The sequence below is a fragment of the Fusarium oxysporum genome, chromosome 3 (assembly GCF_000149955.1).
Source record: "Fusarium oxysporum f. sp. lycopersici 4287 chromosome 3, whole genome shotgun sequence".
In the NCBI taxonomy this organism is placed as follows: Eukaryota; Fungi; Ascomycota; class Sordariomycetes; order Hypocreales; family Nectriaceae; genus Fusarium; species Fusarium oxysporum.
The window spans coordinates 1,113,010-1,135,285 of record NC_030988.1 but is presented as its reverse complement, the minus strand read 5'-3'; the positions used below and the strand labels follow the sequence as shown (position 1 = coordinate 1,135,285).

The following is a 22,276-nucleotide window of genomic DNA, read 5'->3' as shown; positions in this document are numbered from 1 at the left end:
CCCTTTGTACTCGAGTACATCCATGGCCTCAGAGTTTTTTGCTTCTTCACTACTCCGTACAGACCCGCATTCCGTCTGCCCCGGCGATGGACAGCCTGTACTAAACAAGCCCCCCACCAGCGGCGCCCTTCTCATGAGGGTTTCTAATGTTTGTGAATTTCCTCTGCTCAAGGAGACAAGGCTTTCCATATTACTACATTCGATGATCGCCAGTGAAAGAGAGCGCATCACTCCTGCAGAAGGGAACTTGAGATGCCACACATTGCCACTCACATTTCACTTCCTCCGTCATACGTTCTATCATAAAAAGCGACATACTGGCACCGTTGGCAGAACATTTAAACCTGAGCTCGATCGCCCTTCATATTCCCCCCCCAGAAGTATGCATCGAGTTGTCCAGCCTGGCTACCCAAAGTTCTTCAAGCTACCAAACCATCTTTACTGAAACGACTCCCCAACGATGTACAGAGACTCATTTTTTCGAACCTGGACTACCAGTTTCTCGTCTTCCTCTCCACGGTGAGCCGACCCTTTTACCGCATACTACATCCTCAACGCATGGTAACACCACGAGATAAGATTAAGTTTGTCATGAGACTAGCAAAATAGCAAAAGACTTCCCAGAACATTGGGCTACCAAGAAAAGGAAAGATCGCCGACCCGAAAATTTGGAGTACTACTGGTGCTTCACTTTGACTTCGACCCACAAGACCGATTAGTATCGGAGCAGGAAGCGGGGCCTCAAGACCGGCTTGTGCCGCTCCGCCACTTCCGTATCGGATGTGGAGTAACGACTGGACTTCACGCACCATCTGGCTGCATCGTGACAATGCTCCTCAAGTTGCCCACTACGACCAAAAGAAAGTAGTAATAATCGTTACTATAGGTCTGTCTACACGATAGTAGAAGTCGTTTGCATTATCTTAGGCGGGCAAACGTTAGAAATGCTCGCGCCATGGAGCTTTGCTGCACCAAAGGCCCATGGAAAAGACTTGTGTGAATGCAGGTTAGTGATATTAAGCTATATGAAGGTCACATCGTGAGTACGACGCCAACCAGAGTTTGGCCTGAATAGAATAGAGAAACAGGATATGTGCATAGTCAATTATTAGCGGTGTTCTGGTCATTTCCCAACAGATAAACACAATCAGTGGGAATAGATGGTACTAAATGATCCCAGCAGAAGTCAAGATCTAGTGAACAAACCTAAAACCATAACTGTATTTTGTGCTCTAGTATTTATAATATCCAGCGCCGTAAGGCAATGTTATTGCTGGGCCATGGTAATTTGAAGCCTATCGTGCAGGATAGCCCGTTTGCTGCTAGGGCAGTCACGATATGCAGAGCCTGAATGTGATTTCATCAGGGTCTGCTGCTCGTGAATTGCAACTACACAAAGCGAAATCACTACTACATTATCTTAGAAGAGCCTCGTAATTACAGAAGGTCTACGCATTGGGCTAATCTCAGGGCAACAAGAGTTGAACTTGTAACTGTGCACTAAATACCAACGGAAATACCATTGGCACTAGAGACCGCACACTGGATAAAGCTGGTGATTTATAAGGTAAGAAATGTAACTGTGAGGCTACAAGGCTTGATGCAACGACTTTGCTCTGTTGGATGCATGCACAATGCGAACTTGGGGAGCCTCATGGTTGAAACATAACTAGATGGCAACAATGTGGCTAGTGTAGTTTTTGTAAAATAGGAACCAAGAACAAGAATACAATTCTCGATACTTCTTGACATACGTGACTAGAGTGCCCTCCCCATAGAGTCGCCTCTTATAGGCATTGTAATTGTTCGCCAACATAGGATCAGATTCATTTACAAAGCTCCGTAGGCGACAGGTTGGTACCTAACCTATAGGTATGGAGGCTAGTTAGCTTGCCACTATGGCGGATCCAATAGGAGCCGAGATCGTGGTGGAGCATGATGACACCCCTTTTTGACGTCAAAAAGATCGAGTCGAGTGGTGAGATCGACGAGCAAAGTCGAGACACCACGCGCAACTAGAAGATGGTGTGGCAGAAATGCGAATGGCTACCCGAAAAACGACATGAAACGTACCGATCGAACAATAAAAACATAAACCGACCGAAACCCACAAGAGTAGCGGCAGCAGCAGCAGTAGTAGCGATGGAAGGGCAATGCTGCAGAAGTCGCTGGATTTCCCGGGGGAGTCGCGCAGGGAGACTCAAAGATCACGGGAAGCGTTGAAGAGACAGATAGACATAACGAGGGACTGTCGGAGGCTCTTGTAAAACTGGAAGACACCATGGACGAGATGAAGGAATAGATGACTGAAGAACGACAGCCGGTCCACGAGCAGCTCAAAACCATCGCGATGAGTGCAACGGATGAACCCCAACGATCATATGATGCCGTGACACGACCCTCGATATGTATGCCCTAAGCCGCTCCCGGAACCGCGACCTCGACCGTTCCTCTCGTCCCCACGATTAAGACTCTGTACTGCACGATTGATATTTCGCGAATACATGACGATACCAGGCGCTTGGCCGGGACGATCCGAGCGACAGTGGAGAATCAAACCCAGGCCGAACTAGATCACTCCATGTGACGATGCCGAGCCGTGCTTAGGAGCCCAAGAACATCGGAACCTGCGTCCTACGAGACGATCTCTCCCGATTAAAGTGGACACTGTCAGCCGCAATACGACACCAAACGAGATCAACGAAGTTCGAGTAGAAGTCTTTGAGACTCTTGGCCGAGAGAGTGATACCGAGTTAGCGAAAGTAGCATAGCTCGGTAGGCGAGACGATCTCAAGGTTTACGGCTCCATGGTCGTATACTTCAAGAAGCGCCCCGAAGCCAAAGAATTCATCGGCGAAGGACTTTCGTGGCTGGAGGAGAGTTCGACACCACAAGAGTGCTTGAACGTCGCGACCGCGTAAAACAATGCTATAACTGCCAACAGATCACGAACCGAAATGTATCAGTGCGAGCGACCTCAAGTCTGCGGCAAGTGTACACGAGGAGGTTACCCTCGTTGCAGATGCACGGAAATGATCCCGAAGATGTGTTCCATGCGGCGGCTCTCATGAGTCACACAGCAGAACCAATCAGAAGTTCTATCCAACATCGTATGAGCAACATGTTCCGGCTGTTGCAGCCGAATGTGAGGAAACAAGGACCGGCACACGAGAGTCTGATCAACCACAAGGATATTCGGGATGTAGCAGTGTTGGCCATCCAAGAACCCCAAGCACGACAGATCCAAGGAAAGCAGCTGACGGTGCCAATGGGGCATCACGGGTGACTCAAGGTGGCGCTGACGACTGAGAGAGAAGGTAGATGGGTGATACAGAGTATTCCTTTTGGCGAACAAAGAGGTGGAGGCAGAGCAGGTGTTAGTAGAGTCCTTAGATGTGACTGCGGCGGTCATTCGCCTGCTAGAGCGTCTGGTCTTCATGGCGTCGGTCCACCCTGTTGAAATGCCCAAGCTCTACAGGACACATACAGAAAGCTTGGCAGGGCTATCACTGACGTGAGGCGAAGGCCAGGAAGGGCGGTGGATGGGGTGGTTACCGGCAACTTCAACTGGCACGGCCAGATGTAGAGTGGAGACGATGTATCGGTGGCAAAACAGGGCGTGATGGATTATCGACTTGATGAGCGAATTCATGCTTCGAAGCCCTCTCCAGCGAGGCGCAAATACATGGGAAAGCGGAAACTGTGGGAAAAATGGACTTGGTTTCTGTCTTTTGGGCAGCCTGCGGACGCACGTATCAAAGGTGCGTTGCATGGTACGTAGCAAGGATCAGATCATCCCATGATAGAGACAGTGTTTGATATCTCAGTTCCGGCGTCGAAACAGGACGAAAGACTCCTGTTTACTAATGCACCCAAGAAGGATATCAAGAATAGGATTGTGGATAGAGTAAGGGATAACCTGATGAGAAACAGGGTGCTGCAGAAGATGAACAAATTGACGTTGACGGTTTCGGAAGTCGCCTAGGCCTTGACACCTAGAGTCAAACCACCTTATACGTAAAACGGCGGCGGACCGACGATCTCACCCAGCTGCGATATGCTTGCACATACTGTAGGAACAGGGCGCGAGCGGCAAGATGTGCTGGTCAGAACCCCTGAAACCTCGAGGGTTTAGGAACCGTGGCGGCGAAGGAACATCACGATGCCATCCGATAACGCAAGATGAACCACTGCAAGGATTTCCTAGCGGACAACGACAACATCTGGAAGGCGGCTAAATATCCGAAGTCTAAAGATAAGAGAGCTTTTCGATGACTGCACAGGTCACGAGAGAAGACGGAACGAAAACGACAGATCATCGGGAACAAGCCGAAGAACTTCTAGCCAGGTTCTTTCCGCCATTGCCAAACAATGTCGACGATGAAGGATCCAAGCAACAGAGAGCTCCACTATTGATGCCTAAGTTGTCTGCAGAAGAAACAGAGCGTCGACTGCAAGTCGTGGCAGGCGCCAACAGAAGACAAACTACCAGCGATCGTCTGGAAGCAGGACTGGCGGTTGGTGAAGCACGATATCCTTGACATCTTCCAAGCATCATTAGAGGGAGACATGATACTGAAACACTGGACGCATGCCCATATCATTTACCGCCCAAGAAGCTAGGTAAAGATGACCATACGATCGCGAAAACCTGCAGACCGATCTCGCTTCTAGCCACGTTGGACAAGGTGTTGGAGTCCGTTATGGCTGAGAGAGTCCCCTACGCTGTAGAAGCTCACGGGCTCCTCCCGTCCGATCACATTGGCTCGCCCAAGCAGCGATCAGCAGAATAAGCCCTCGTATTTCTACAAGGACACATCTTCTTAGAATGGTCATGTTGTGAGTCTTGTCAGTTTCGAAGTGAGCGGAGTATACAATGGCGTATTCAACTTGAGACCATTGCAGCGTATGGAGACAAGAAGGATTCCAAAGGGCCTCCTGCGATGGGTTGATGCATTTTGCTCCGAGCGGACTGCAACCATTATGATCAATGGTCAAAGTTCTGAGAGCAGACTGCTACCATAAGAAGGACTCCCGCAAGGATCTCTTTCGTCGCGATGCCGCCTCTGTTCTTCAATGCAGATCTGGTGCAAACCCAGATCGACCGGAATGGTGGAGCCATTGCGTTCGTGGACGCCTACACTGCTTGGATATGTGGACCAATGGCGAAAAGCAACCGGGGAGGGATACAAGCGATAATTGACAAAGCTCTCGACTGGGAGAGACGCAGCGGCGCAATAGTTGAAGCGGAGAAGATGACGATGATACATTTCACGCGATACACAGGCAGAATAGACTCGGAATTCTTCACCATTAAGGGCAAGATGGTCGTTCCAAGGGATCAAATCAAGGTTCTTGGAGTCATTATGGACCTGCGCCTTTACTGAAAGCAGAACATCGCAAAAGGCGATAGAGTTGAAATGACTGACAGGGGTAGCTCCTTGTACAACCAGACAGCCTTTTACAGCCATCGTAGCTCCGGTTGTGGACTACGCCGCCAATGTCTAGATGTATGGGTGTAATACGGTTCCGTCACATGCCATCCATTGGAGGCAAAGGGTAGGAGCGCAGACGATCATAGGAACATTCACAAGCATGGAGACATAGATGATACTGGTATCAATACTTCTAATTCAGCATCGGTCAAGTACATGGATCTCATTGCCGTCGAACTTGCTCCAGGTCTTGCAACAGGTAACCTTTCAACCTGTTCAGTAATAGCGTTTGATAACACTTTAATACAGTCGGAACGGAGATCAAGCTCATTGGTAACGACAGCGGTGAAAGTGGGAGCATCTTGTCTGGCTATATCAGTCGTGTCGACCGAAATACTCCTATCTACTCACAATACACCGACTTTAACACATGCTACTACCAAGCAAACGCTTCTGCCTCGAGCGGAAGCTCTGGAAGTCCGGTTTTCAACGTCGACGGCCTTGCTATCGGCCTTCAAGCCGGTGGAATCTCCAATGCTTCAACTGACTACTTTCTCCCCCTGGACGCCCCACAGCGCGTACTGAAGCAGATCCAGAATGGCGGAGAGGTAAAGAGAGGCGACATTCAGACTGTCTTCAAGCACAAGCCTTTCCTTGGCTGTCAGCACCTCCGACTTAGTGATAAATGGGAGAGTCTGTTTCGCAAAACTTTCCCTAACCTAAAGGGTCTCATTGTAGCTGAAAAGGTGCTGCCAGAAGGACCATCAGATGGCAAACTAGAAGCTGGAGATATTCTCATCAAGATTAATGGGAAGCTCGTCGATCAGTTCCTTTGCCTGAACACTGTCCTCGATGAGAACGTCGGCCAGACAGTGAGTGTCCTTGTCGCGCGACATGGGTGTGATATTGAGCAGGACATCGCCGTCCAGAACCTCAACGAAATCACACCTAGTTGCTTCTTCAGTTTTGATCGCACTATCTTACACGATATCTCATATCAGGTCGCTCACAGATACGGCCTCGCTTGTAGCGGAGTGTTCGTGAGCGACCCTGGTTATTTCCTCCACCCAATCCGGAGACTCGCGATCATTGATAGTGTCAACCACAATCGGACACCAAACCTAGTTGCTTTTGTACAAGTTATGAAAGAGATCCCAGTCGGAACTTCAGTCCCAATCAAATACTGGTACCCCGATAGCCGGTATAACCTGGAAACCGCTGTTGTGACTATCAATCGTGGTTGGTCCCAGAAGTTGAAAATGTTCAAGAGGAATGATACGACCGGCGATTGGGACGTTGAAGTCCATGCAAATACATCACCTTCAGTTCAGCAAGCGCGCCATCGCGTACCGCATAGGCCCTCTACCCGTATAATAGACCAAGTAGTTGCGAAAACTATCAGCAGCTTGGTTCGCGTCAAATGTTATACGCTACTTGCACTTGACGGGCTATCAGCGAATGTGACATCAGGCTTAGGACTCGTCATCGACACTACAGGCGGCTACATCATCATATCCAGGACTGTAGTACCGAATACATTGTGTGACATTGAAGTCACGATTGCCGACTCGTTTTCAGTCCCCGGAACTGTTAAGTTCCATCATCCATGGTACCACTACGCCATCATTCAATACGATACGAATCTCGTGCATCCCCCAGTCAAGAGCGCAAGATTGAGTAGAGAGGCTATCTCAGAAGGACAGAGAATCTTCTTTGTTGGATGTAACGGCAGTGATGAGATTGTACATGCTTCTACATCAGTCACTAAAGTCATTCCATTTGACGCAAACCTCCGTACCCGCCCAGAGCTCGTCCTGTCAACATCGACAAGATTGGTGTGGACACGAGACTCGGTGCTGAGTGCGACACTGGTTTTCTTATCGCAGAGGATGGTTCTGTTCAAGGACTCTAGATCACTTATGGAATTGTGGACGATCGCGACCCAGACCCTATCAAGGAGTACCTTGGAATAAGCTCACATATTATCGCCCCGAATACAGAAAAGCTCGGTCAAGGAGTAAACTTAAGCCTCAGGAGACTTCCCGTCGAGCTTCAACCTGTCAAGATTATTGACGCTAGAGCCATAGGCGTTTCTGAAGAGTGGATCGAAAAGATCCAGAACGACCCTGCAGACGCTTACATGTTCAAGGTAGAACGGACTTGGGGCCAGTTGCCTGATCAGTTTCAAAAAGAGGATGTCCTACTTAGTCTGGATGGCAATCTTGTCACTAAGCTCTCCGCCCTTGAAGCCACGGACGGGAAAGAATTTCTTAATGTGGTGATTTCACGCAAGGGTCAGCAAATCACTTTCAAGGCTCAGACCGTTCTTGAAGATGATTTCGAAACAACTGAGCTTGTAAGCTTTGACGGCTTGGTTGTTCAGAGGCCACACCGCACTGTTAGGCAGTCCATCGAGAAACTGCCCAGCGACGTTTACGTTACTTGCACATACCGCGGCTCGCCCGCACATGCATATCACGTAACTGCAATGGCTTTCATCACACATATCGATAACAAACCTGTAACTTCTCTACAGTCGTTGACAGCTATGCTTTCCAAGATTCCCCACAACACACGTAAGCTTTGTACCACCCCTTTATCTAAGATAATGACTTAATTGGTGTTTCTACAGACTTCAAGATGAACATGGTAGAGTACTCGGGAAATCCCTCTTTCGTCACCTTGAAGAAGAACGAACGGTTTTTTCCACTCACAGTATGGTCTCGTGATCCATCGGAATCAAAAGGCTGGAAACGGATCACATATGAGAATGGGATAGCTGCAGCAGGCGAGGGACATCACGGCCTCTCCATGTGATTGTTTTCAGATACTCACAGCCTCCGGCTTGACGAATGAAGCGGCGGGCATGAGAGCAGCAACAGATGTGTTGGTCGATTGTTTTCTAGTTGTAGCTTGTGTACGGTATTCTCTGCAATAAAGTTACTTCAAGCCAGCTAGATTCCTGAAATTATGATTTGAAGTATCCGAACAACCAATCCTATATCAAATCTTTCTACAGTCCCGTGCGTCATCGTACTCAATAAAATTTTAGTTTTCGCCAACTCAATTTTATTATTGGGCAACGATGTGAGTTGGTAAAATTTGATGCTAGAAATAGAAGTAGGTCCGGTGTTCGTGTTATCCGCACGCACGCCAGCGAGCAGAGACTGTTGATGATGAAGCCCACTAGCCTCCTTAACCGTAACACCTCGCCAACTGTCACAGAGGGCTTTCACTCCAGATATTAGACGTCAGCTGCGCCCACCTTAATCAGGGACTCTTCCATCTCCTTCCTTCCGCCGCCCAACTCCCGACGGTAGGTCAAGAGGCCTAATCGTTGGAAGTCAGGCCATGTTAGTGATGGCAAGTTCGTGTACTCGGGTGCTGTCGCATAGGTTGGCATCCAGAAATTCTTGGCTTCCTCGGTCGTCATCTCGATGGGTGAGCATGCATGCCTCATCTGGTTAATTCGGGGAGCTTGGCTACGCCGTTATAGGCTCATGTGGCAGGCGTGCCGCGGATGGTAACTGCATTGGTCAATTGGCACCGAAGCACTACCTGGACCAGGACGAACTCGACAACTTAGGTAGCTGCGCAGGGGATATGCACACCTGAAGGAAGCAGCCTGCTGGGTAGCGACGCTGAGCAGCCAGATCGATGCCTGGACCAGCTGACCACGGTCGGCAAGATCGGTGTGGGCAGTCAGGTCAGTGATATCGTCAGCCATGAGATCGACAACATCCTGGTCATTGTCGACTGTGCGGGGGGGGGGCGTAAATGTCTGAAATGCTCGGGAAGTGCAACAGATCTCTCTGTCAATAACATGACGTCGATTGGGATGGCGAACGGGGGTCGTGTTGAGCAGGAAAGTTGATGGTGTGTTGGGCTACTGAAGTCGGAGGGGCTTCAGGTGCATTGCGAGGGCGGGAGATGCGTCGTGAGTTTAGGCGCTTTGCGGGAAATTGCAATCATGTCACAAAGTTCGCTACCCAGTATGCGCAAACCTGAAGGAACCTCCATCTTAATGCCTAGCCACGATATTCCACTCCCCTAGTACAGCCCTGCTTCTTGTCGCTATTGTTTAGCGAATGTTTGGATCAAGAGCGGTCTTTGGATGCTTGTTGCGGCGCGAACGTTTGGTCGTGGGAGGGTCTACCGAAGGATTGTTGTTGAGCAAAAGTCTTAATTGGGAGCGGTTCCTTGGGTGCTTGGTGTTGAGCGAAACAGGAGTCGTGTCTTGCATAACCGCATTAAGCGAAACGTTGGACCAAAAGCGGAAGCCGCGCTGCTGTCATGTGTAACTTCGTTCTCGTACAGTCTTTCTCCAAGTCTGATCGTCAATCGCAGGTTCGTCATCCGCAGAGGGTTTCTTGGGAGCGAAATCTCTTTCCGCGAGCAGTATCTTGGGGGCTCATCGTTGAGCGGAAGCTCGTCGCGGTCGGTCGCTTGGAAAATTGTCGTGGAGCGAGAGTTGATTCTCGCGGGCACATTCTTCGAAACTCATCGTGGAGAGCGCTAGTCCTTTACTAAGGGGAGCGTCTGTCGGAAGCTCAAAGCAGTGTTCGTCTTTGGGGGAGCGTCTGGAGCACTAGAGGCCAGCTTGATCTGTCAGTGAACAATACAGCCTGCATCCAAAGTCCATAACATACCGGCATGCTTATTGATGGAAGCAAGATAGAGCAGAGTGGAAGAGAGTGCTAAAGTGGTGGGGTTTGGAAGCGTGGGTACGTGTCATGCGAGCCATGCGGGGTGTAGGATGCAACCAACGACCTACCTACGCGTCAGCCCCGCGTTTCCGCTCAAACTCTAGATTTCGCTCCCCGACTCACGCAGCAAACGTGAATATGGCAATGCAGATACCGACAACCGGAGAATAACGTCCAAAGCCGGAGCAAAGAGTAATACCATCAGGCCCGACAAACTCCCTCCTAGCGGCTCCCCAAACCGCACGTCGACCCAAGCATGACCCAAAGCCAAACTCTTGCGACTCCGAAATCTTCGTCGATGTCTTCCGCTCTTGACGGACCGAACCCCTATCAACCCCGCTCCTACCGCATAATTCCCAGTTGGCACCGATTCAAAAGCCAGCGTGACCCATCTACAGATATGCCTCGTGGGGAACTCGCACATTGGAACCTGTCAGGTATCAAGATTCTACAGTGTATAGATGCTCAAGAACACAGCGTTGATCAGAGACGCCAAGATGAAGGGGTCCAAGAACACGAGCAGATCGAAGAACGAGCAGAACTCGGACCTGGAGTCTTCAATAACGGCGGTGAAGAGCTCTTCCTCTATCATAGCGATCTCAGGGATCGGCTCATACTTGGAGTTAAAAAGATCTCCTCATCGACCAGGCCAGTAGGTAGACTCATAGTGAGCCGTTGCGGTTCCTCATGCCAACAGGCCAGTAGAGTTGCCTCTTCCCCAGCTCGCCCTTGGTCGTATATGTAATTGACCATACGTAGACGAACGTGTTGACCGCGGAGTCGTCCTAGTTGGTCGTGTTGTGGTTGACATTGTACTCGTCCGCGATGAGGAACCAACCAAACAAGAGCGTCCTCTGCATGGAGGGTGGCTTGGGAAAATTCAACCAGGTCTTGCTTACCAAGTTGGAAATGATCTCATAGTTATTGACGATGTCAGACAGCTTGCAAGTTCTCACCACTCTCGTTTAGGTTCACTGCAATCAATTGTTAGCATTACTCATTAAAACATATTGTAACTTACTTTCAAGCGTCTTCTCATGTTTGCGAATGCCCTTTATCATAAACCTTCTGTACCTTCCTGCTCTGGCTTTCTGCCGTCCCCCTGTTTCCAATAAGAACAGCGTAGGTAGGCTCCAGCGAATTTCTCTATCTCGGTATGTTAAAATGGCATTAGATAACCTATGTATTAGGTTTACTAATCCGCAGCTATTGCTAGTCATCGCTCATTTAAAATATTTCATCGACACTGCTTCCTGGTTATCTTGACTTCCCAAGACGTTCTGTTTGACTTTCTCTACCATTGACAGAGCATTGCTTCGCAAGGAATCATGGAGAACCCGCGAGCCCTACTGATTTCACCCCTTTCGGCATATGAACGCTCTTCATATGCCAAAACTATCCTGCTACATCGTCTACAATTATTTATGATCCTAATAAATACACTTCCATCGACCATCCAAGTGACATTTCCCAACATATCCACGTAAGTATACTCACAACGGCATAATAATCATCTGTCTCACTGCTCCCCAAACACCCGAAATCATTAAAGAATCGTCTTCGTGGTACACGTCAACGAATTACAGGCGGTATCTTGCGAATGCGATCGATCTTTGTCGAAACCTTCTCCCGCAACGGGAAGGTGCCTAGTGTTGCCAGACATCATCAATCTTTGTCTCAACAACCTGTACTTACCCCCTTACGATGTGGTGTCGTCTGTAATCTCCTTTGTTTGACGCCAATTGCGCCTGCGCTTCCTCTCATGCCATCCAAAGGTTCTGTCTGGTATCATGGCCTCCGTCCTCCTGACCCTTACGCGGAATGCTCAGTATCATCTGTACGAGCATGGAGCCAGATTCATTGCCAGATAAAAGGGCTTCAAGTGTGATATTAGGAATACGTTTGCGCGAGACAGGCTGATGGGGATGTGGGAATGAATGGCGGATTTAATTGAAATGGTGGATATACTGGACCTTCATTTCTTGCGTCATGACGCGCCTTTCGCTTGATGATGTAGGCCATATGCGAGCAGCCCATTGATACTTGCTCTGCTATGACTCTTACATGACTTAATAATGAGTCATGAGTATCTCCGATTGGCCTGATGTTGGGCGTCTGCGTGGGTTTGTGTCGTTTCGGCCGTTGATAGCACTTGCTCTACAGAGCACTCCAGACTGTCAATCCCTCATACTGCAGACCCTATGTGGACGGCTGCATACCTCAATGGCCAAAGAGCGAATACTGCACAGGGTGGAGACCCCACCTCTCACCGCCGTTCAGCGATTCCCTTTTTTTATTTTCCCTCTTTCTTCCTCTTCCTCAAACAGTCATGCCCTATCAGCCACTCCGCAGCATTGTTCTGGCTCGTCATTACAGATATGGATCGCTGGGATAGGACGCGGGCCTTGACGTCGTTGGTATGCCTCGGTCTGATGACCTTGGCCGATTGTGTGACCGATAGCCTGCTCCTGACTTTTGCCAGTGACTCTCAGATGCAGCCTGGTTCTTGGAACTTGAGAACATGCGCTATTGTTCTCGGAGGAGTGTCTGGTAATTCTTGACGCTCCATGCGCTATCACTCGCACTGCTAATTATAATTCAAGATGTGGTAGGACAGTCTGTCCTTGGCTACGTTCTCAGCACCAGATCGAAATATTGCGCCATGATCATCAATACGACGAGCATTCTTGCTGCTGCTGTCGTCACGCTCTCGAGCGGTACGGGCCCCTTGAAAACGATCTTCATAAAATAATGGAACCTAACAGTGGCAGTTCTCTTGGGTCACAACCGGTCTCTCATGGCTGCTACAGGAGGCCGTTTGATCAAGTGTGTCGGAGGAGGATGCCATGGATCAGTATTTCTTATGCTCGCCATACTTCATAGCCAGAAACCTCAACATTAGTTTGTCCACTCCCCTTCTTGTCCCACAGCCATCCATATGACAATATTAATGATCGATAGCTTTGCTTACCACTATATGACAGGGGCAATCGGAGTCCTGACCCAATCTCTCGGCTCCTTATCTGCCTCTCGCTTATCCAGGCATAGTCACATTCTGCCTGGTGTTTTTTCTGGACTTTGTTGTCTCATGGCGTATTCTGTCATTCTCTTCTTGAAGAAGATGGATGCCGATACGGAAGAACGGAGCCAAGATGAGTCTCGTCCTTTGCTATCACACCAGCAGCAGATCTTGCGTGTCGATGACGCACCAGCTAGCCAGATGGCTGTGGCAGGATATATTTCCCGGCCCGGTGGTAGTGGCTCTCCCCTTAGAAGCCAAGACCTGAAGTTTCTCCCTATAGTCTTTGTCCTTATGGGTTTTTGCAAATCAACCCGTCCGCTCTTCACAACCTATATCCAGCACAGACATGGTGTCAGTCCTACAGAGGTACGAAACCGCCATTACCTTGCGGGTTGACAGCTGCTCACTTGAAGTTAACCGCTAGGCCGAGCATCTTTGGCTTCTTCGTACCGTTCTTAGCGTCGCGCTTTTCGTTTTTGCTGGGCTGTACACTGCGTACATCAAAGAACCCGACTGCTTCAACCATGTGCAGGCTAAAATAGCCATTCTATTCATTTCAGCTGGCGCATTAGCGATCGGCCTCCCTGGGTCATACAATACCATTACCATAGGCAGGGTTCAAATCCATACCACGAAATCCACATATGGATCCATAATGTGGATCCATATCCATTCCATTCCATTCCACGTGGGCTTCAGCATTTCCATATCCACGCCACGAAGCCCCTTCCACATGTTCCACATGTGGAAATCGTGGAATATTTTAGGTGGGGTTCGAAAATACCTTGATTTCCTTGTGAAATCCCGCATATCCTAAGTACTTTCTATCACCCACAACAACACAACATCGATTTGCCACCCCATTTTCCTCCGTACACAATGAGTCCATTCTGGGGGCTTCACTGTTACTCGCGTTACTACCCCAAATCGAAATGGCCACTCCCCATCCTACCAAGTCAACCACATCCGTTCCAGAACGAACAGAAGAGGACAATCAACGGCTCTTTCAGCTCTACAAAAGCTGGATCTTGACGGAGAGAGACGGCAAGGCGCGTCTATAGGTATATCGGTTCGGCTACGAATATCCAGCATAACAAGAAACAGGAACGTCGGTGGGTGTGTTGCCTTTGCGTCAAGCAACGGCGGATTTTAATGGACCAATGACAAAAACATTGACGTCACCGAGGGCGGGCGGGACCCATTAATTACCATTGTTGGACGAAGTAGGTTTCCATTCCACGAATTCCACAATATGGATCCATTTCCATAATGGATCCATTTCCACCCATTCCACATCGAAATTATTAGTCAGCATCCATATCCACGCCATATTCACAAATGTGTCGTGGAGTGTCGTGGATTTGAACCCTGACCATAGGTGAGCCTGCAAGACTACAATATGTGGATATCGCTCTCTGACTGCGGAAGCCCTCATCATCAATACCATTGGCGTCGTAACAGACCTGAGCATACTTGCTTTTGCATCCATTCTGCTCGAAAGGCGCGATGCAGGATCTGTACTGATGCTCATTGCATCAATTGAGAGCTTTGGAACATTGGCCGGGGTTGGAGCACTCTACCCACTCTATCAATTGAGTTTACGAGACAGCCTACCTTTTCTCGCCGGTGGTATACCCTACTACATTTGTGGGGTAAGTTATTCCGTTGTCTAAGCTGTCGTGATTATACCCGCTAAGCCCTAAACCCAGACGCTCTACGCCGTCGCTGCCGTTATTATCTGGTCAGTGGGGCCCAAGCCAGCAACAGAATGAACCGTGAAAGTTAAGATATGACGGGACGTCCGTACTCGTTCTCAAATGAAAATTATATTCAAATAGCAAGGCCCAACAGCATATAATAGACCTGAGACGCTGTCGAGCTACCACTTCCAATGTAGGATTAGATACTTTGTGTTGCCAAAATGCATTTATTCCTCGTTGACTGACCAAGCCAACTGTTCCAGGTCAACATGTCTACCAAAAGTGACGTATCTAAGAAATTGGAAGCCGTAAAAGTCGTGACACTTTTCTTAAATTGTGAGGCCGGAAACGGGAGTCCAACTTACCATTTAAAGTTACCAGCGCGGGCCAGTTGATATAACTATTGAGTAAATCAAGGGGGCGGCAGACAGGTGTACGGAGTATGGATAGGATCCTCGATTGGAGTCCGCAAGCCCGCTAAACTGAGGACAGCTCAGGAGTCTGAGCTCACCGTCGTGAATGATGTATCAGATTTGGTTGACGATGAGTCGTTGTAAAATCGGGCTCTTCTACACAGGCGGCTCTGGGCCGACAGGGTAGCTTGTCGTCTCTTTTCATGAGAAGGGATATAACGCAGGGACTCGGCTTCGTTCATGATACGTTCTTATTCAATGAGGGAACATGGAGGTTGTCAACAAACCCGACGCGAAACTCAGGAGGTCACAAGGTTCTCTTGATGAAACTTTTTCCGCATTTGTAATATTTTCTTTCAAAGTTAATCCCAAAGCAGTCGGGTTCTTTGTTGTCTAAATTCATTGTAATTTTACAGAGAACACTGAAGAAGCAAAAAATCCCGATGATGGTACAGATTATTAAGGCAAACAATTTTTGGTATTACCTCAGGAAGGTCAGCCACTCAGGAATACTTCTGGACTCTAACAGTGCTGTTTTAACCCCCTATTATGGCCTAGTGGTTGGGTTTTCAACGCAAGGCTGGGAGGCAGTGACTCAAACAACACTCTGCAGCTTGACCAGGATAGAAGTCCGTTTCCAGACTCGTAGAGATGGCAACATGCTACCGTTGGTACTCATGGTGATGTGCTTCGTCGCGTTTTCAGTCGCGTTCTAGAGGTTTACGGGCCCGTAGACGCGTCGTTAGGAACGTCGGAAACTCGAGTCGGTGATGCCGTAGCGGGGTTTTCGGTGCTGGAGGATTCCATCTCTTGTATTGCTGAAACTACGCAAGGTATGTGCACGCATTGGGGTTTCAATTGATTGAGGCGAGTTCAGTTAGTGCTGGAGACTGTTAGTATTGAGGAGAGGTGACGGAGAGCTTAAGTTATGTCTTGCTTCACCTTCGGTATTCTCACATCATTACGCAGAGGTAATGAGCACAGGTATATTATAATGGCCGGCAATATAAATTTATCGGATAGGACGCGGAACATGTCGTCAAGTCTATACATTGTGAAATTCCAGTCGTCCCACTCTGCCATGCCGATACGGAACCAAGGCGTCGTACTCAGTAGGTATAGGCATACACACTCTAGCATCCTCTACACGTCGGTAGTTCACACTTCGCCACAAGAGTGATAGAGACCAGGCCACCAGGAAACGGGCACAGAAGCGAGCACCCCACCTCTTGCCATGGCACGATGATTGTCTTTTTCTCTACGCACGATGATCTCTTGCCGAAGGCCAATTCCTGTCTGTCACGAGATGGACGATACCTGCTCGTATCCGTGCTCTCATCATCTGGTCGACGTTCTTGGCTGGGCTTACGGTTGTTGTGCTGCGGACGAAAGCATCCTGGCGTGGTCAGTTCGAAACCAGCTTCGACCGGACATCGAGAAGCTGCGACAGAGGAAGCAAGCAAGAGAGGTCTCGGGATTTCTCATCCTTGATCTTCACCGTGTTGCCGTTTTTGCCGATCTGGTGCCATGCGCGCCCTCGCGTTGAGCAGGCCGAATGACAGTCAAGGAAGGATAGTCACGTTCACAACGCTCAGCAAAAGGGAACTCTTGCACACTCGATCTTGAGACCAGAAAAAATAGCATGATCACAGCCAGCCGGATCCTTAAAGGGATTGTGGAACTTCTCCAAGAGCTCCTTTGTGATGTGACTAGTGTATAATATACTTGGATGCTACGCACATACAACATCACGATAAACGCGACCGCCAAAGTATAAGTTCCTTCCGGGCTGGCGTTGCAGCTTGTTAAGAGTTGTGGGCCACAGTGTGCTCAGAAACGATTCGACAGCTTTAGGCGATAGAACAGGGCTTAATGGTTGGCGCACGAGAATCTGCTTGAGCGCGTTGCTAAGACTGATGATGGTATTCGATGGGCTCAAGCATTCTCGCGTTGGTGGCGTGCCTGGGGCCGCTGAAGGCTGAGGCGTATTGCATAACGCCATTTCCTCCCATTTCACACCGAGTAAAAGAGAACTTATGCCTCTTGGTGTAGAAGGGGGAATTGAAATAAGGATTGTTTTCAGTGGTTTAATTTTGTGGTATGGCCTCTTTTTTGAGGAATGAGCTTGCGCCGAAAGATATTTTCTGTAATGCTTTCTAATCAAACCTGCATATCTTGCGCCATGTTGTGGCCGATGATAAAAAGGGGAAGAAAACAACGTGTTGTATTATGTGCTTAGACACTGGTGATGCGCTCAAGAGGAGCTCGAGCGCAGCAGACCATGAGCTTTAGGCTTGTACCGAGCTCTCCTGACTCCGAGAGTAAAGACTTATCGCTCCAGATGCTCTTTCCGGAGGGGCTCTCAGCTGCGTTCTCGTAACATCGTGTGTACCACCATCGACCAACGTGGCTGACTATTCTGGTGATACCTTCGTCTGCCAAGGGGCTGTTGTCATTCATCATCTCGGATAGACTAGCAGGATCCTTCTTGCCCTCGTCGGCCTTACTGTCTGAGCGAGTGAAGGAACTTGCGACGGGGACGGCTACTCGTGCTACCTCGATGGTAGTGAAACTAACATTGCCGAGAAGACGAACAATGAGATCCGCGGTTGATCCAAGACTGGCCTCAGGCGTCTTCTCATTGATCCGCTCTTTTAGACGGCGAACTGTACGTCGGCCCCGATTGCCCATGTTGTTGAGGTCGACATCTAGAATGGAGAGCTCGATAAAACCTCCTGGCTTCAGCACACGGCGAGCTTCAATAAGAATGTTGCGATAGTATGCTTCAGGCGCTGCTACAGGGAAGCGGTACACAACAGCCGTGAAACTATGAGGAGCAAAGGGGAACTTGTCGAGGTGAGAGACGTATTGGATCTGATGGTGGTTTAAAGGGCTCAGAGGGAAGCTCGAAGATGAACTCTTGAGTTCTTCAGGAACAGGAGCACGAGGAGACAGGTTAAAGAAGGTAGCGGCCGGGTATGTTTCGGCAGCGTAGAATGACCAATCATCGTTACCAAGGCCATCAATCACAAGGACTGAGTGTCTCTTCAGTGATCTGTCAACAGGAACCAGTTCATAGCGAACGTCACTGAAGAGAGCCTGCCCGAAGGTAAGCCACTTACTCACCGTTATTGAGCCAACCCTAAGGTTGACTTGCGCGAGCGGTGGCCCATCCTCTGAAGAGGTGCTAGCATCAGACCGCCTTGTCTTGCGGGATGATCGGCTGCTTCGTCGAGATACCTCACCAGTTGCAGGTGCCTCACTGTTGGTGTTACTGTCTACATATTCCGAAACAAACTCGGAGACTGAGATGGGAGTGCTGGGGCTTGGGTGGGGTTCGAAAGCGGCCCGGAGATATTCAGTCATGTCGGCGCTGCAAGTGATAGAAATGGTGGCTGCCTTGAATTTTCGGCTTCCATCCTCATCGATGACAACAGTAGATGTCTCTATAAGCTTCTCATTACTAGCCAGCTTCGACTCGTAAGCCTCAAGATGAAACGGTGTACCTCGTGAAGAGGTTGGGGAGGGAACTGCTTTGCCAGCACCTTCTCCGACGAGATCATCGTACTCATTCCATACCTCGTCTTCTGCAGGAGAATCATTAGGCTGTGGGATCACAGCAGTAGAACCAGAGAAGGCAAGAATACCGGAATAGCTCGAGCTAGATGTACCAATATTTCCCTCGCAGTCCTTGCAAGACGAAAAGGCAAAGGATTCCTTTTCAACTCGGCTCAAAGCAGGTAAATTGGAGTCACTCGATGAGAGATTGTTGGGGCTTCCTCCTGTTGAGCCGTCGGTAGTCAGATCAGGAACAGGAGTAGAAGGTCTGGAAGGTGAAGGACCTTTGGCAATTGACTCGGGATCGTAGACCTCAAGGTTTTTAGTTGTCGATTTCTTGCTAGCCCCGAAAGGCCTATAAAAGCTCATTGGAGACACATTTTCATTAGTGTTACGCACAACCTTGGGGATTCTCCCGACTTGAGAAAGTCGACTTCGTCGACTAGCAGTGGTTCTTGTTGAAAGAGGCTGTACAGTAGGCTTCTTGGACATTAGCGTCTGCTCGGGTACAGGCAAACGAGGGTTGATCTTCATCTCGAAGTTCTCCAGCCTTGGTAGATGAGTTGGCTCTACAGGCCGCACCAGAGAGTTGATTGATGATCGTGTCTCTGGCGTGCCTTGCGAAAGCTCGGGAACTACACCAACAAAAGATGATTTTCCATAAACTTCGACAATCCTCAAGCCATCTTGAATGTCCGTCGGCTCGCAATCCTCCTGCTCTGACATAGCTATCATAGCATAAAGGGCGGGTGGCTTCTTTCCAATTGGCTTGGCACTAGTCGAGACTTTCTCGCTCTGTTTACGCCGCTGGGTCTGGGCTGGCCTTCCGAACCAATACCACTTTCGAGGAGATCGCGGCCTCTTGACAAGCTTCTTGGGTACAGGGTGAGAAGACTTGACCTCATGAGAAATCCCCCGTTGCAGCTCGGAGTGGGACTCATTAGACATGACACTGGTATCGGAACTTTTCATGGGCGATGGCGGATATCCATATCTGCTGATGGGCTCAGGTAATTTTAGGGGGTCACCCGGCGAAGATCGAAGCGACGGATAGATCTTCGGGAAGCCAATCTCGACGTCTTCAGAATCACTACTCTCTGAGGGACGACGAGTACCAAAAGCTGAATCTGGAGTGTGTGATAGAGGTGACAACCTCGACTCCTCGGTTGCCAGGCTTTGGGAGCTTACACTCTGAGTGGTTTCAGAACTTGCATTTCGATTCTCGATAACCACTGGGTTGGCCCGATCCACACAGCATAAACTGTTGTTGGAACCGGGTTCTTGAGTCTTCTGACTGCTGGGGTGGTCGCGCGTCATGTTGCTGATACTGCCACTGCGTCTCTTGGCAGCGCCAATACTTCCATAACCTTCATGACCTGTGCCGGCTGCGGGACCTTTGCGAAGAGTCTTCTTTTCCTTCCCAGACTTCCTGACTGGTGCTACGTTGGCGTGATTGTTAAGGCTAAAGAATGGGAGTCGTGAGAATAGGGAGGTTGCCACATTAGCACTCGTTGTGCTTGTCATTCGAGGTGGCTCGGGGAGCCTGGACTTCTTCGACTGGGCTGTTGCCTTAGCTGCTGGTTGAGAGCACAATTCGTCGTTTATGGGGAGTTGTGAAGTTAATGCTGTTCGGCCTCCATGAGTGCACTTCGGCTTCTGAGGCGACAAGGCTGCTGTAGCAGCAGACTCGCTTCCACGTCTTTCGGTTTTTAGGAGGAATTGAGGGAAAGTATTGCTGTGAATGACTGTCATGTGGTTAAACAATTGGATTTCTATGTCAGGGACGTCATCTCTGCTGGGTCGAGTAGGGTGTATAGCTCTTGGGGAAGTGGATCGCAAAACAGGTCTTGAAACCTTGCGCATCGGTTTGAACGACCATGTATCTTCATGAAGAATGGTTGGTGAAGGAAGCAATTGCTTGGTCTTCTTGATGGCTGCCTCTAGAACAGTTGAATTCGATGACGATGTACTCAAGGACTCTCTAATAGCTACGCGATCGCGGGGATCAACGGTGACGGCATCGACTGCGTTAGGGAAACCTCCACCAGCTCTTTGTGTCACAGAAGATTCCCTGAGGACAGGGCTTTGTAGTCGGTTAAGAGGTGTAGCATGATACGAAGGCTGAGATGCAACCGGGATTGACGTGGTGACGGTAGAGCTGGCGCTTCGGTTGATGTGATGAGTGTTTGACGTGTGAACTTGAGTAGAGCACGTATTCAAGGTTGGAGTGTAAATGGAGGAAGCGAGACAGGAACAGGGAAATAAAAAGGTAGCAAGATGGGTTCAAAATCTAAGAGATGAGAGACAAAGCAACGGAAGACAAGATACAAGATAGTAGCAAAATTTGAGAGCGAGTGGGGGGAGATATAATAAGGTAAGAAAAGCAAGTAAGTAAGGCAGATATTGTAGCAGCGGGGAAGGCTGCGACGGTAGCGGGAATAAAACGAAGAATAAGTAGTGTTCAGGCAAAGGGCGACCTTTCTGGGGCCATCATCGTGAGTCGGCAACACCATCTGGTACATGAATACATCGACTGATGGGAAGAGGTACATGCGTGGTAGACTAGAGTGTGGACGACTCTGACTGTGGCGCTTCTCCTAGTTCTTGTTGGAACATCCGGGGATCCTCCTTCCCTTCCGGATTCAGATTAACAGTCTGAAAGTCCTAGATTTAAAGTTTAAAGTCCTAGATGAAATCATTTAGAGATATAAACCTGAGAAGAACTCTCATCTCACTAATGAACAATTAAGTTTCGTAAAAAAAAAAAGAAATACATTTTTCACTCAGCACTACTGCGCAATATAAACAACAGTTCTAGCCTGACCCGAATTAATAGGTGGCAGGCATGACCTTGCCAAGAATCGCATCTCGGACAGTCCTCCCATGCGATGCGATGCGATAAAATCATCCCCAAGTCGAGTCATCCGTTGTCAGTGAGTGAGGAATACCACGGCAGCTGTAATATCCGTAGGCTGCAGAGTACGTAAACTCAAGCGTGATGCTGCGCCGCTTTCCCTCCGAGATTATATCATGTCATTCGGTGCGTTGTCTCTTCAGATGAGCTTTAGTGTTCAATCAGGATGTCCAGATCGCCAAGAGAGACTTCTAGCGCATAACCCTTCGGGTCAGAGGAGGTTATTGGCGGAACCTCGTCGATATGTTCTCCTGCAGTGGTGCTGTTCTCAATGGTGTCGGATGGCTGAATTACCACACTTTTGGCCTACACCCCTGCAGATCGATAACGTCGTGCAAAGAACCCAGATGTTAAAAGACAATGTCACTCTGACAGGCAACGCTAGATCGACGAACTACAGAAACCCCTAGGCGTTAACGTCTCCTTTCAGGTCGTTTTCCTTGTCACCCGGGATCTTTCTAGACCAGGCTCAGCATGCCACCATCCAACCAGACAATACATCTTTGGGATCGGACAACTTCCTTTGTA

General features: G+C 49.1%; 10 protein-coding genes across 11 annotated transcripts; 5 read left to right on the top strand and 5 right to left on the bottom strand.

The window, feature by feature from the left end:
• Nucleotides 1-1,655: 1,655 nt before the first annotated feature.
• FOXG_20995 (uncharacterized protein) lies at nucleotides 1,656-3,935 on the bottom strand. The gene is made up of 2 exons (XM_018401325.1): nucleotides 2,074-3,935; nucleotides 1,656-1,866 (listed from the first exon to the last, which is right to left on the bottom strand). Exon 1 carries the CDS (start codon nucleotides 3,437-3,439, stop codon nucleotides 3,008-3,010), a length of 432 nt encoding a protein of 143 aa, XP_018252001.1. The 5' UTR covers nucleotides 3,440-3,935; the 3' UTR covers nucleotides 1,656-1,866; nucleotides 2,074-3,007.
• On the top strand, nucleotides 2,530-2,921 carry FOXG_12553 (uncharacterized protein; the record flags this gene model as incomplete). The annotated part of the gene is made up of 1 exon (XM_018392364.1): nucleotides 2,530-2,921. The coding sequence occupies exon 1, from the start codon at nucleotides 2,808-2,810 to the stop codon at nucleotides 2,919-2,921; it is 114 nt and encodes a 37-aa protein (XP_018252002.1). The 5' UTR covers nucleotides 2,530-2,807.
• On the top strand, nucleotides 3,771-3,985 carry FOXG_20994 (uncharacterized protein; the record flags this gene model as incomplete). The annotated part of the gene is made up of 2 exons (XM_018401324.1): nucleotides 3,771-3,773; nucleotides 3,878-3,985. The coding sequence occupies 2 exons, from the start codon at nucleotides 3,771-3,773 to the stop codon at nucleotides 3,983-3,985; spliced, it is 111 nt and encodes a 36-aa protein (XP_018252000.1).
• Nucleotides 3,986-4,028: 43 nt separating this feature from the next.
• Nucleotides 4,029-5,642, top strand: FOXG_20993 (uncharacterized protein). Its single transcript, XM_018401323.1, has one exon. The coding sequence runs from the start codon at nucleotides 5,058-5,060 to the stop codon at nucleotides 5,385-5,387; it is 330 nt and encodes a 109-aa protein (XP_018251999.1). The 5' UTR covers nucleotides 4,029-5,057; the 3' UTR covers nucleotides 5,388-5,642.
• A 9-nt stretch (nucleotides 5,643-5,651) lies between these two features.
• On the top strand, nucleotides 5,652-10,035 carry FOXG_12551 (uncharacterized protein; the record flags this gene model as incomplete). Its single annotated transcript, XM_018392363.1, has 3 exons — nucleotides 5,652-5,694; nucleotides 5,745-8,011; nucleotides 8,068-10,035. The coding sequence occupies 2 exons, from the start codon at nucleotides 5,652-5,654 to the stop codon at nucleotides 7,406-7,408; spliced, it is 1,707 nt and encodes a 568-aa protein (XP_018251996.1). The 3' UTR covers nucleotides 7,409-8,011; nucleotides 8,068-10,035.
• FOXG_20992 (uncharacterized protein) lies at nucleotides 8,680-8,868 on the bottom strand (the record flags this gene model as incomplete). Its single annotated transcript, XM_018401322.1, has 1 exon — nucleotides 8,680-8,868. One exon carries the CDS (start codon nucleotides 8,866-8,868, stop codon nucleotides 8,680-8,682), a length of 189 nt encoding a protein of 62 aa, XP_018251998.1.
• On the bottom strand, nucleotides 8,934-9,162 carry FOXG_20991 (uncharacterized protein; the record flags this gene model as incomplete). Its single annotated transcript, XM_018401321.1, has 2 exons — nucleotides 8,934-8,962; nucleotides 9,045-9,162. The coding sequence occupies 2 exons, from the start codon at nucleotides 9,160-9,162 to the stop codon at nucleotides 8,934-8,936; spliced, it is 147 nt and encodes a 48-aa protein (XP_018251997.1).
• A 362-nt stretch (nucleotides 10,036-10,397) lies between the features above and the next one.
• Nucleotides 10,398-11,145, top strand: FOXG_20990 (uncharacterized protein; the record flags this gene model as incomplete). Its single annotated transcript, XM_018401320.1, has 2 exons — nucleotides 10,398-10,797; nucleotides 10,901-11,145. 2 exons carry the CDS (start codon nucleotides 10,398-10,400, stop codon nucleotides 11,143-11,145), a joined length of 645 nt encoding a protein of 214 aa, XP_018251995.1.
• A 1,721-nt stretch (nucleotides 11,146-12,866) lies between these two features.
• On the bottom strand, nucleotides 12,867-13,865 carry FOXG_20989 (uncharacterized protein; the record flags this gene model as incomplete). 2 transcript variants are annotated; one of them, XM_018401318.1, is made up of 3 exons in its annotated part: nucleotides 12,867-13,492; nucleotides 13,571-13,710; nucleotides 13,794-13,865. In XM_018401318.1, the coding sequence occupies 3 exons, from the start codon at nucleotides 13,863-13,865 to the stop codon at nucleotides 13,486-13,488; spliced, it is 219 nt and encodes a 72-aa protein (XP_018251993.1). In that variant the 3' UTR covers nucleotides 12,867-13,485. The 2 variants fall into 2 exon arrangements, with proteins under 2 accessions (XP_018251993.1, XP_018251994.1); XM_018401319.1 differs by having other exon boundaries at nucleotides 12,867-13,710.
• Nucleotides 13,866-15,562: 1,697 nt separating this feature from the next.
• Nucleotides 15,563-21,476, bottom strand: FOXG_12549 (uncharacterized protein). Its single transcript, XM_018392362.1, has 2 exons — nucleotides 16,219-21,476; nucleotides 15,563-16,159 (listed from the first exon to the last, which is right to left on the bottom strand). Exon 1 carries the CDS (start codon nucleotides 20,695-20,697, stop codon nucleotides 17,512-17,514), a length of 3,186 nt encoding a protein of 1,061 aa, XP_018251992.1. The 5' UTR covers nucleotides 20,698-21,476; the 3' UTR covers nucleotides 15,563-16,159; nucleotides 16,219-17,511.
• Between the last annotated feature and the right edge of the window lie 800 nt (nucleotides 21,477-22,276).